This window comes from Gambusia affinis, linkage group LG24, assembly GCF_019740435.1.
Source record: "Gambusia affinis linkage group LG24, SWU_Gaff_1.0, whole genome shotgun sequence".
Lineage (NCBI taxonomy): Eukaryota > Metazoa > Chordata > Actinopteri > Cyprinodontiformes > Poeciliidae > Gambusia > Gambusia affinis.
The window spans coordinates 13,753,548-13,765,142 of record NC_057891.1 but is presented as its reverse complement, the minus strand read 5'-3'; the positions used below and the strand labels follow the sequence as shown (position 1 = coordinate 13,765,142).

Here is an 11,595-nt window from a genome sequence, read left to right as displayed (position 1 = left end):
TTGGAGATTATCACTATGCTTTTAATAAAATAAATAAATAAAGTAAAATAAATACTTTGTATAGTAATGTGTGTTTTACAATAGCATGGAGTCGGCACAAACTTTATTTGGCCAAATATTCCTCAAATAAATCCAAATATTGTCAGAAAGTTGCTTTAGTTCAAGTCAATAACACACGCAGTCATATGTTTCTGACGTTTATTTCTGTTAATTGTGATGATTAATTGGCATAGATGTTCTCGGGAAATAAAAATTTCACTGATATTTTGACCTCAATGTCTGCCAGCGGCGAGAGTAATTATGTGGTGGATGGTTGGTTTGGGCTCCTTTTGCGTTGTGTCGTTGTAGCTTTTCCTTCTTTTTAAACAGTTTTTCCTTCCACTTAACTTCCCATTAATTTCACTCAATAAAGCCCTCTGCGGCTTCTTTAGCAGTAACTTTCTGTGGTTTGCCTTTCTGGTGAAGGTTGCCAATGACAACAACTGTTAAGTGAGCAGTTTTTCCTATAATTATCATGATAATATACCATCTCTGGTGTGGGGGGGGGGTTAAAATAATTCCCTCTAAGCCACAATAATTGTGTGTGTAATGAGTTATGCATATTTATCATTTATCTAATATTTTTGAAAAATGTGTGCCCTGTCCTTGTTAGTATCTGTCTAAATCCTATTTAATCTTAAATATAATTTTAAAAAAATTTAAGTTGTGAAAATATTTGTAAGAAAACAGTGAAAAGCCTTTTTGATGTTAGAGTAAGTGTCGAACAGACGGGAGTTTTGCAAAAGCAGTAATTCACTGCTTTTGTTGTGAAAAACATAGAAAGTTTTGGAGCGGAAACTGAAGGAACTCAACCCATTATGCCGGTCCAAAAACTACAAGCTGTCCTACACGCAGTTATGTCATTTGATCAATTTTTGTTTCTAATCTTTTAACACTCAAGGCCAGCGTACCGTGGGAATCTCACCGGGGATGAAGATAAAAGCTAGAAAATAAGCAGAAAGTGTCTTTCTTTTACATTCAAAGGAATCTGACGTTGTCATTGTTTGTGAAACACAATATCATTCAGGAATTCAGGGAATCTAAGAAATGCGTGCTCACTGGAGCAACACTGTGCTGTCGGGAGGAAGCCCTGAAATCTTGTAAGAAACCATTTTCTTTTGCTACATTTGCAGATGCATATTAAAGCTCCGCCATAAAAACGGGGGTTTAAAAACGTTACAGGCCTAAGGACTCAATTAAATGCTCTTGGTTCTCTCCTAACAACCTAATATTTCTCCCTCTTGATGCTCAACGTCTTCTATAACCTTCTCCAGCAAAATGAAACAAACATTTTTATCCAATTCCTGCTCATTGCGACACGAAACGCCGTTCCCACCACCAGCGCTAATCCAATAAGCCTTTATTTCCATTACTTTCTATTTGATTTTGCATCTCGGCAGCCACCCACAGGCGAGTCTGAAACACCGCGGCCCGTTTCCGCTGACTCGATTACCGTAATATGCTAAGCAGCTTCCGTATGGGCTGCATCTGCGCGTGGAGACAGTGCTATTATTCAGAAAGTGCAGGTAGATCCCAGGCCGCTCTGCTGGGGAGTTCAGTCTGCTCTCTGGGCCCCTCGGGGCCTCCTCCTTCCACGGCTCACTGAAGCTCACCGAGAAACGCCGGAAAGAGACGAAGGAGTTGAAGGAGGCAGAACTTCCAACTTTACAATGTCTTGTGTTGACGCGTCACATTAAACCCCAGTAAAATGTACTCGAGACAGAACAGGTAGAAAACCATGCTGGATATTTTAGCACCATTCCAGACATTACTAGACAGCACTATTTCAGTAATTAAACTCCCTGTTCCTTTTTTTTTTCCTTTCGTAAGGCAAAAATCTCAAGATCCTGCTGGCTTTGCTGAAGGAAAAAACTCACCAACCTACAAAAACAACCCCACCTCCACTGGCACGCACCGTACCCTCCACCATCATCTGGGACCGCAGCCTCTTCCTCTTTAGAGGCTCAACCTCCCCTCCCCTCTGAAAAGGCTGTCTTGTGGCTTCAAAACGATGTCTGGTCTCAATCACGGTGTCGTCTTTAGCCGCTTCTTTCTCAGATCCAACTCTTCTGGACCCGTCTGCCGTCGCCGGTTCTAAGTAGAAATAACAAAAAGTTTCACTTGAGCAGCTCATCAGTATTTGAAAAGGGCAAAAGGTGTTTTGACTTTTCTCGAAGCTCTATCCGCAAAATATCACTGCTGCAACTACCAAATAAGAAATCTGTGCATATACTGTAGATGTTTTTGGTTTGAAGATTTGCCAGTAATTGAGTGCATTTGGGATAAGCAACAACAGCCTGTTTAAGCCTTTTTTCCTTTCACCACATCTGATAAGCTCCCATGACAAGTAAACTAGTTTCTTATGTTTGTCTGATTGATTAGGCTCACTACATAATATATTTATCACTTTAAAATATTCAGCTGTCAGCCTGTTTTTAGCTGTCAGAAGAGCCTTCTTCAATAGATCCAAACAAACGAAGCTAATCCAAAGTAGCAGAACTAAACTCTGTCACATTCGTAAACTTTAGATTTATTTTATACGTAGCTGAACTGCTGATTTTTAACTATCAAACCAATAGCAAGCCAAATACAGATTTTCACAAAGCTAAGAATTTTACTTAACGAGCCACAAATATATTACCAAGTACAGATTTGACTTAAATAAATTTATTTATTTATAAAACAACTGACTACTCCTTAGCTATAAATATTATGTTCTTTGGAAACATACTTTATATTCAGAATATCTTTGGGTTTTTTATGCAAGATGTGTAGATTTTTTTTTTTTTTTTTGCCATCTCTAATGTTTAACAAGCTTTGATTTTGTTACTTAAATAAACGTGCTACTTTTCGCTAAGCTTACTATAACAGCTTAATACAAAAACTACTGTTATACTAAAAGACGACCTAAAAACGTAAACTTGGAATCCAGAGGGTCTTTGTTTTAGTTTTAACCCGCCGTTTTTTGGACACTTTCCTCAGAGATCGGAGATCGGTGTTGGGGATGGAATCCGATGTTCCTCTGCATCAGCAGGTGCAGATCCCTAATTTCTTGATCCTCGCCTTCCCTCTTTGTTCCCATCCGAAATAGTCATCTCTGTCACGAGACGCTCTTTTCTTCTTTCCAACCTGACCCTGGCTTTGCGCTGCTCTGCTGCAGCTGGCTTTTCTTTCTATTTTTTAATCGAGGCTGCTCCTCCTTCGGAGTTACGGGGAAGGAAGCCTGTTGGGACGGTCATATCCATGGAAACAGAAGATTATACTGTAATTTGTGGATGAGCTGCAGAAGCTTCGGTTACATAAGGCGACAGGTTTTAGGAGGCATTGCTGATGTTGTCAGTAAGCTCTTTGGGGCTACAAACTACGGCAAGTAAAACCAAAGGGGCCTTACAAGTTTTCCAATTGGAGGGAATAATTTAGAGGTAAATATATGAATTCTCCAGAATGCAAACAAACAAACAAACAAAAGTACAACCATTAAATGTTCCTTTAAAACGCTCCATTAACAGGAGCATTAAGGTTAACGCTGGCGTCTCTCATCATTTCCATGAGGCTTGATTGTCAAACAGGGTTTACAGCAGCTGTCCGCGAAGCACAAATTGCTGTGGGACATCTGCATCCGTATTGTTTGTGCATTGACTTTTGCTGACGCAGACGCGCGCATTAAACACTCAGATGTGTGTGTGTTACTGTGTTTGTGCGGCGATCTGAAGCGAGCTCATCGAGAGCAATGATGTCAAAGCAGGGATTAGATTGGTTTACGTTGCCCCAGAGCTGCGCATTTGCGACCAGCACGCTCCAAACTGCCAAACCGATGATTATGTCGGTTGAACTGTATTTTTGCATCCAGGAGGGTATTTGGTACCTACTTTCTGTTTTTACGGGGGATTATATTCAGCGTGATTCACTTAAAAAGGCATCTGTACCGCAAAAAAAAACCAAAAAAAACCTGGCCTAAAAAAGACATCCTGAGTAATGACGTTCCAAAAATACACCGTGTTTCAGGCCGGTGGCTGAGGAGGGGGGAGAGCAGCAAACCTGCTGGAAAGTTAAGAGACGAGTGTTTAGTGCCTGCAAAAAAAAAAAAAGAAAAAGAAAAAGAAAAAAGAAAAAGAGCTCTGCTGTGATACCGCAGAAGACACATCACACACAGGCTGTGGACCAGACCACTTGCAAAACACACAAAACTGCCTGTTAGTGGTTTTAGAAGGGAAGCAGTCGTCTCACCCAACACAGACCCACATGAGTCAGATGCAGCGTGCAGACAACACTTGCAGACCTCAAGAGTCATAAAGATCCTTTGCCATTTGCCCACGAGGATAAAAACTCCTGCGACTCTCAACAGTTACGGATTGTCCAAAGCACATCTCTGCCTTTTGGGTGTAGCTCATGTGACATGTTTGAGAGATGGAGGAAGAAGCAGTAGTGAAGTCTTATTAAATAATATTAATAAAAAAAATAATAACAATAATAATAATAATAATAATAATAATAATAATAATAACAATAATAATAATAATAATAATAATAATAATAATAAAAATAATAATAATAATAATAAGCATCCAGGCTTCTTCAAGTCGCGCCAGTTGGTCTAAAACTTTCCATCAAAGCCAACGCTGAGCTGCACAGAGTAATTACCGGAGCCATCTCCCAGGACGTTTTTATTCATACTGCTTGTGAGTGCACAAAGGTGAGGGCACGGCACTCACAGCAGACTAACATGGCTCCGGTAGCTGGTCGGGAACAGAGCGTGTTGTTTCCACTGCCTGTGAAGAAACAGCACTGCGGAGACTACGGCTAGTTCAGACATAAACCAGCTCGCCTGGGCGATAAACTGAGAAATGTTTTGACCGGTCACTCCTGGTTTCTGAAGCCCACCCAATGCGTTGTTTCAGAGGCGGCGCGTTAAAGACGTACAGTGTCTCTAAACCATGAGCGTATAACGTCGGCTTTGCATACTTTGAGATTATTGACACGAATAGGAAAAATATCTCGCTTTTGAGATTTTTCTTTGTCTTCTTCATCCTACTGAAAAGAGTAAGGTCTTCTTTTTTTTTTTCTTTTTTTTTTACACACTTTTAACTTCAAATTACAATTTGAAGACATAAAAGTGAGGAAAAAAATTGTTTTAAAACCTTATGCCTTCCCAACTGACGGGCATTCAAAGCTAATTAGGCTAAAAAACATAATGCAACAATTACAGGGAGTGATAATAAAACTAAGTGAAGTACGTAATTCTTTCATTTCATTTTAAAGATGAGCAAACAAGACTAAAACCGTCGCCTGCTGCTTCCCCATATGACTCATAGCATCTGAAAGCAAAAGTAAACAATGCTGATTCAGAAGCAAAGCGAATATCAAAACGTGGTATGAAACCGACTGTAAAAATAGCCTGGAGCTAAAATAGGGGGAGGGAATGCATACTTAAGTATATCGATGAAGAAAATGAAACCAGCTTTAAGACTAAAAATCAAACTCAGACAGCAAGACGGCCAGAGCTACAGCATTTCCATCAACTTCGACCAATTTCTGTGTCTGCTGCATAAACTACTGTAAATAGAAACGAGTGGACTTCCTGTCGTCAGGCTCTGTAGGTGTAAACGCTACTGACCTGACCTCATGATCTCCTGACTCTTGTGACTTTTTTTCTGTTGAAAATAATAATAATGGGAAAAAAAAAGAAAAAGCTTGCAGCCACAGTCATGTGGTGTTGATGCATATCAGCAGAAAAGGGCCAGCAGCTTAGATGTCTTAAAAATGTAAAGTCTTTATTATAACATGACGGGTATTTTAGGCAGTCCTGGAAACTGAGTCACATGATTTATTGGTTTAGATAGTGACTCCTGACCAGGATATGTCTACTGTCTATATCTCAGAGGAGATACAGTTTATTCCAAATAGATTCACTGCCAGTCTTTAAAAGCCAACGTCTGAGTTTTAATAGAGTCTCATAATAGCCCCCGTGTCGTTCCACAGGATCGTTCAAAAGGAAAGTAGACACCAGTAGTAATGCTTTCACATGAAAATAGGCTCATTTGAATAAAAGTAAAAACATTTGCAAACAACCACATTATTAGCAACAACATAAAGTAGGCTAATAAAAAAAATGGTTTAGTTTTTCCACATAGGGTCAAATTGGTTTGTATAGTTTTTAACCGTCTTACAAAGTGAAACGTTAATTTGAAAACTGCTTTTCTTACTTACTCAGGTTCGCTTTGTCTGATGGTGAATTAACTTAATCTGAAACATTTAAATATGGCAACAAAAGACGAAGCCCGTGGAGGTGGAAAGTACTGTAACGAGCTGAAGCTACCAAGCTAGTGAAAGCAGCTAACGGTGTTTAATTTTCCAGTGCAGTCTCGTCCAATGTTAGTCATAAATGGCTGCAGAGTTTATAAATCTGTTACTCGCTGCAGATTTCAAATGCCTAAGTAACATACACACTGATATTTCCACATCTCTCCCCTCATGAGATGCTTGTATTTTTCCACGGAAGACTAGAAATGGAGGAGCCTGTACAACTTATTTGGGCATCCAGCATGTGACTTCTGCCAGCAGCATGTAGCCAGGGGCGTTCAAGTCCGACCAAAAAGACCTGAAGTAGACAAACTGCGTTAAGTGTTCATAAAATATCCCTGGCACGGGGATGTTTGAAGGAGGGATTAAGGCAGGGAGAACCAGCTTCTTTTAAAATGGAGAGCAGCCTTTGCCGCTAATGATGTTTTCCCTGTGGTTTTACAGCCTGTCTACACGTCAGGAGTGTACAGTCAGACATCTGGGAAGAAAAGTTTTCAGACTGTTCCCAAGGCACACAAGAATCAGAAATCCTGTTTCTTTTTTTCTTCTTTCTTTTTTCTTTACAGAGCTTGGCAGGGATGTGTTAAAAGATTGGCAAAAGGACAAGAGAGAGAGAATGGATCCGTGATTAAACCGCTCTGTTACGGTGTAGTCTTAATTGTCATTAATGTGTGATGAAATTCTCCAGCGTCTCAAAAACAAACAACCCTTCAAAAGTGTTCGAAATTCCTCTGAGGCTTTTTAATACAGCGCAGGTAAATTACGGTTTTGATAACACCCCATTATCCCTCCTCCGTCTCTCAGGAGAAGGACTCTGAATGCTAATCAGAAAGAAAAGCATTCCAAGCTGCTGTTTGTTCAAGAGGGAGCAGAGAGCTGCTAAAGAGGAGAAGGATGCTAATCAGACACTGAGTACACAAGATAAGCACCATGAGCAATGGGTAAGGAGCCCAAATCTTGTTTATAAATTAATAAAATACTTAAAAAAGAAAAATAATAAAAGAAATAAAGAAATGAATGAATAAATAAACACATTATAAGAACATCATGACTTTTAGCACATTATGCAATTAAATCATAAAGTGTGCAAGTATAAAAAAATTTCATTTTGCATATCTATGATTATAATTAAATAAAAAAATACATACAACTACTTATATAGCATAGTAATATTACATTTATAGAAAGTAACAATTATTTTTAAAGAGTTAAATTATTATGAAATAGTTGGTGTAATTATTAAAATTCTCATTTACATATAAAAATATATAATGAATGTATTTTTTATTTAACATTAATAATATAGTCGTTGCAAGATTTTTTTCCCCCCTTTCTCTTAGAAGCTGAGTCGTTAGTTTGTCAACAGCTCCCCCTGGTGGATTTTACGTGACTCGGTTCTACGTTGTGTAAATCCCAGAAAAGGACTCCGCCCACTCTGTCCAACAACCAATCCCAACCTTTCCTCTAACCATTTCAGCCAATGATAGCCCAGGTTGTAAGTAGGCGTCACTCGGCATTTAGAACGTAATTGGTCGCTTGTGTAACTGGAGGCCGACCGAGTGTTTCGTCATTATTATGCGGCAGTTCCTCAGTCTTAAGACAGCAACATGTGAAGAAATCATGACCAGTTTTTCTGACAATTTACACTTGCTCGGCTAAGTTTTTATATCACATAAAGCGAAGTTTATGAGTAAAAGAGTGGCTTTTAGATTCGTTTGGATTCTGTAAGTAGCTAAAAGTTAACTTACTTGTTGTATTAGCTCTGGTGTTTTTGCCTGCTTTTCGCCTGTCAGCGTCATGGACAACACAGAGGAGAGTGCCATTGAGCTCCATGGAGATGAGGAAATAATTGAAGTAATCGATCTCAACGACACAGAACCTGGGCCAGGTACTGAGGGAGTTCCTGCACAGATTGCTTACCCTTCAGCGGTAGTACTGAGTTCCAACTTCTGTGTGTTTGGGGAATAGAACAGGACTTCAGAAGTTATTTAGATCCAAGTTTTTCTTGTAATTTGATGGTTTCAGTATTTATAGATAAGCTTTATTTTCTTAGATGATTTGGCTGACGGTTTGGGAGATGTTGACTTTGAGGATCCTGGAAACCCGGAGGACGATAATGAAGGCTGGGAGACAGAGGATGAGATGGAAGCAGAGGCGGAGCAAGATGACAGCGAGCTCACCTTCTCCAAACACACAGGTAGATCCATCCTGCAGGTTTGTGCTGCATCTACTTGACATCCTATGGCTGGTCAAGGCTCAGACTTTGTCCTGCTGCCCTCCTCTCCCCGTGCCCAGGCTCTGTGTTCTGTGTGAGTTTGGATCCAGCCACAAACAGCCTAGCCGTGACGGGTGGAGAGGATGATAAGGCTTACGTCTGGAGAGTGAGCGACGGAGAAGTCGTGATGGAGTGCACAGGTGAATACTCCTGCTCAAATCTTCCTATCCATTCAACCATCCAGCTACTTATCTATTCATGCATCTGCTTATCATCATGTTTTTTTATTTATTTATTTGTCCAGCCATCCAGTTTTTCTTTCTAATATGAGTCTTGTTTTTTGTTATTCTTACCCTGCAGGCCACAAAGACTCGGTGACGTGTGCCATGTTCAGCCATGACTCGTCTCTGGTGGCTTCAGGGGATATGAGCGGTCTAATCAAAGTCTGGAAAGTGGAAACAAAAGAGGAGATCTGGTCATTCGAAGTGGGAGATCTGGAGGTAAAATGCAGAGAGTCAGTTTATCTCTTCTTTTAAGCTACTTTTTTTCCCCTTAGATAAATATCAAGAATACAGGATTACATCAATGGATCAATGAGTTTGTGTACTAAGTTGTTGCTTCACCTCTTCCTCAGTGGTTGGAGTGGCATCCCTGCGCTCCTGTGCTGCTGGCGGGGACGAACTATGGCAACGTGTGGATGTGGAAGATCCCTGCAGGAGACTGTAAAACCTTCGAGAGTCCTGCGTGTCAAGCAACCAGTGGCAAAGTCCTCCCTGACGGTGAGAAAACACCGAAACAAAGAATGCCTCACAATATTTCAGAAAGGTTGTAACAAGTGTTTAGTGGCGATTATGACAGTTAGGGCTTGATTTTAGACGATTTATAGTTGCATAGACTGAATAAAAAGCCTAAATCTTAAAACAATATAAATGTTCACTAAATTAAGTGTTTCTCCAGATAAAATCATGAAGAAAAAAACTAATTTACCTTCTTAAGTTTGATGCTGTCAAGTCTTTGGGGAAACACTGTGACGCTGCCACACCTTCCTCCAGGTAAACGAGCCGTGGTGGGTTATGAGGATGGAACTGTAAGGGTGTGGGACCTAAAGCATGGAAATGCCATTCATGTCATCAAAGGTAGGACACAAAGAATGATTACTCAGCATACATAGCACTTTATGTGTTCAGACCAAACAGTAGATATGTCACCAAATCAGGAGAAGAACGTTTCAATCAGAGATTAAAGCGCATTCTTACGCAGGTCAAGATGGACACCAGGGGGCGCTGACCTGCCTCGCTTGCAACAAGGATGGCTCTCTCATGCTGACGGGTTCAGTGGACGGCTGTGCCAAGCTTGTTAACACCGCCACAGGCAAGGTGGGTGCAGCCGTGAGCCGGTATAGCCAACATGAAACGGGAGCCGGTCTCAGTAAAAGCGTGTTTACAGGTAGTTGGCGTGTTCTCTGTGGAGGGAGGTAAGGCAAAAGGATCGAAAGATGAGGAAGAGTCCAACTCTGTCGAGTCTGTGGGATTCTGCAACATGTAAGTTTAAAAAAAAAATCAGATTACAAAATGTGACACGTTGGCTTCAGCGTCTTACATCTGCAGCGATGTTTGCAGCCTACCTCTCATCGCTGTGGCGTACCTGGATGGGACTCTGGCCATTTACGACCTTTCTACACAGGTGTTGAGGCACAGATGCCAGCATGAGGTGAGTGTGCTTTTTGTTTTACTTTAGTTCACTACGTTGAAAAATCTCCTCGCTGCCACCTTTTTTCTGCCTCTTCCAGGCCGGGATTGTTCACCTGCAGTGGGAGGAGTCTTCGTCTGTGGTGTCCACCTGCAGTTTGGACGGAGCGCTGCGTTTATGGGACGCCCGTTCTGGCAACTTGTTGTCCGAGTACCGCGGCCACACCGCGGAGATCCTCGACTTCACCGTCAACAGGTACGACTGCTTCAAAATGGCCTTTGTTTCGCTTCGGTCAGGGTAGAAAACAAAGATTCAGCCAGAAGCCTGAAAGATTCACTTCGTTTCTAATTGGTGGATCCGGTTATTTGTTTTTGCAAGGATAAAAGAAAAAGTGTCAAATGGCCTTGTTTGGCAGCAAGAGTTCATAGCCTACCACGAAAGCTTCAATTCTAATTAATTCTCAAACACATTGCTTTATTAAGGTATATTTGCATTGTTTTTGAACTTCTTTGACTATTAAAGCAGATTAAATGCAATTCCCTCACCTGACGGTATCCTTGTGTCTCCTCAGGGAAGCGTCTCTTGCTGTAACGGCCTCAGGAGACAACCAGGCCAAAGTGTTCTGCCTCCAAAGACCCGATCGATAAAACAAAAGCTAGAGAAAAAGCAAAGAGGAACAGCGTCACAACAAATGGACAGTTACAGCTCAAACTTTCTGTTTTCTTACACCGGAGAATAGATTTCGGTATTTTAAAGTATCCTCATGTGTTTTCTTGACAGAAACCTTGACAACAAAGTGTTCCTGATTTCAGACTAAACAAATCCACCCACTTGTGTAGTTTAAATGGTCTTATTCATGAATCAGCACGTGAAAGGACAGTGATTTTTTTTTCTTGTAATTGTGGTGCATCATGTCCTAAATGGAAGGATGTGTGCGGTCTTCCAACTAAATGCACAAACTTATTCATGTAAACTCAATTGTAAATACAGACAATAAAACAATATGCTCTCCTCTGGGCAATTTAAACTTTTATTTTCTTTCAGGGACTGCTCTGTGTCTTGCGTTCATTCTCCCATCTATTTCTGTGTGTTTATGAGATAAAGATGTTTCCTAAAGCAGCTCAAACCAACCCGGAGGGCAAAGTTGTTATATTACGGGGTCACGGCAAAAAAATAAATACTGCGCTCAGTTAAATCTGTGACTGTAAGTGCTTCTTTAGCCTTCAGTTTCAGCTGATACATGTTATTAGATAAACATAAAAGCAGAAGTTGAGTCGATCTGGAGATGACAACCTCCTAAGGGAGGGAGATTCTTTTTATTTTTTAAAAGCTATCGACATTAGATGTGATTA

The 11,595-nt window shown here is 40.6% G+C and overlaps 1 protein-coding gene across 1 annotated transcript; it reads left to right on the top strand.

The window, feature by feature from the left end:
- The first annotated feature begins 7,884 nt into the window (after positions 1-7,884).
- LOC122827151 (angio-associated, migratory cell protein) lies at positions 7,885-11,270 on the top strand. The gene is made up of 11 exons (XM_044109755.1): positions 7,885-8,227; positions 8,393-8,536; positions 8,635-8,754; positions 8,915-9,054; positions 9,189-9,333; positions 9,607-9,690; positions 9,815-9,930; positions 10,001-10,095; positions 10,174-10,264; positions 10,344-10,498; positions 10,815-11,270. Exons 1-11 carry the CDS (start codon positions 8,137-8,139, stop codon positions 10,888-10,890), a joined length of 1,257 nt encoding a protein of 418 aa, XP_043965690.1. The 5' UTR covers positions 7,885-8,136; the 3' UTR covers positions 10,891-11,270.
- The last annotated feature ends 325 nt before the right edge of the window (positions 11,271-11,595 follow it).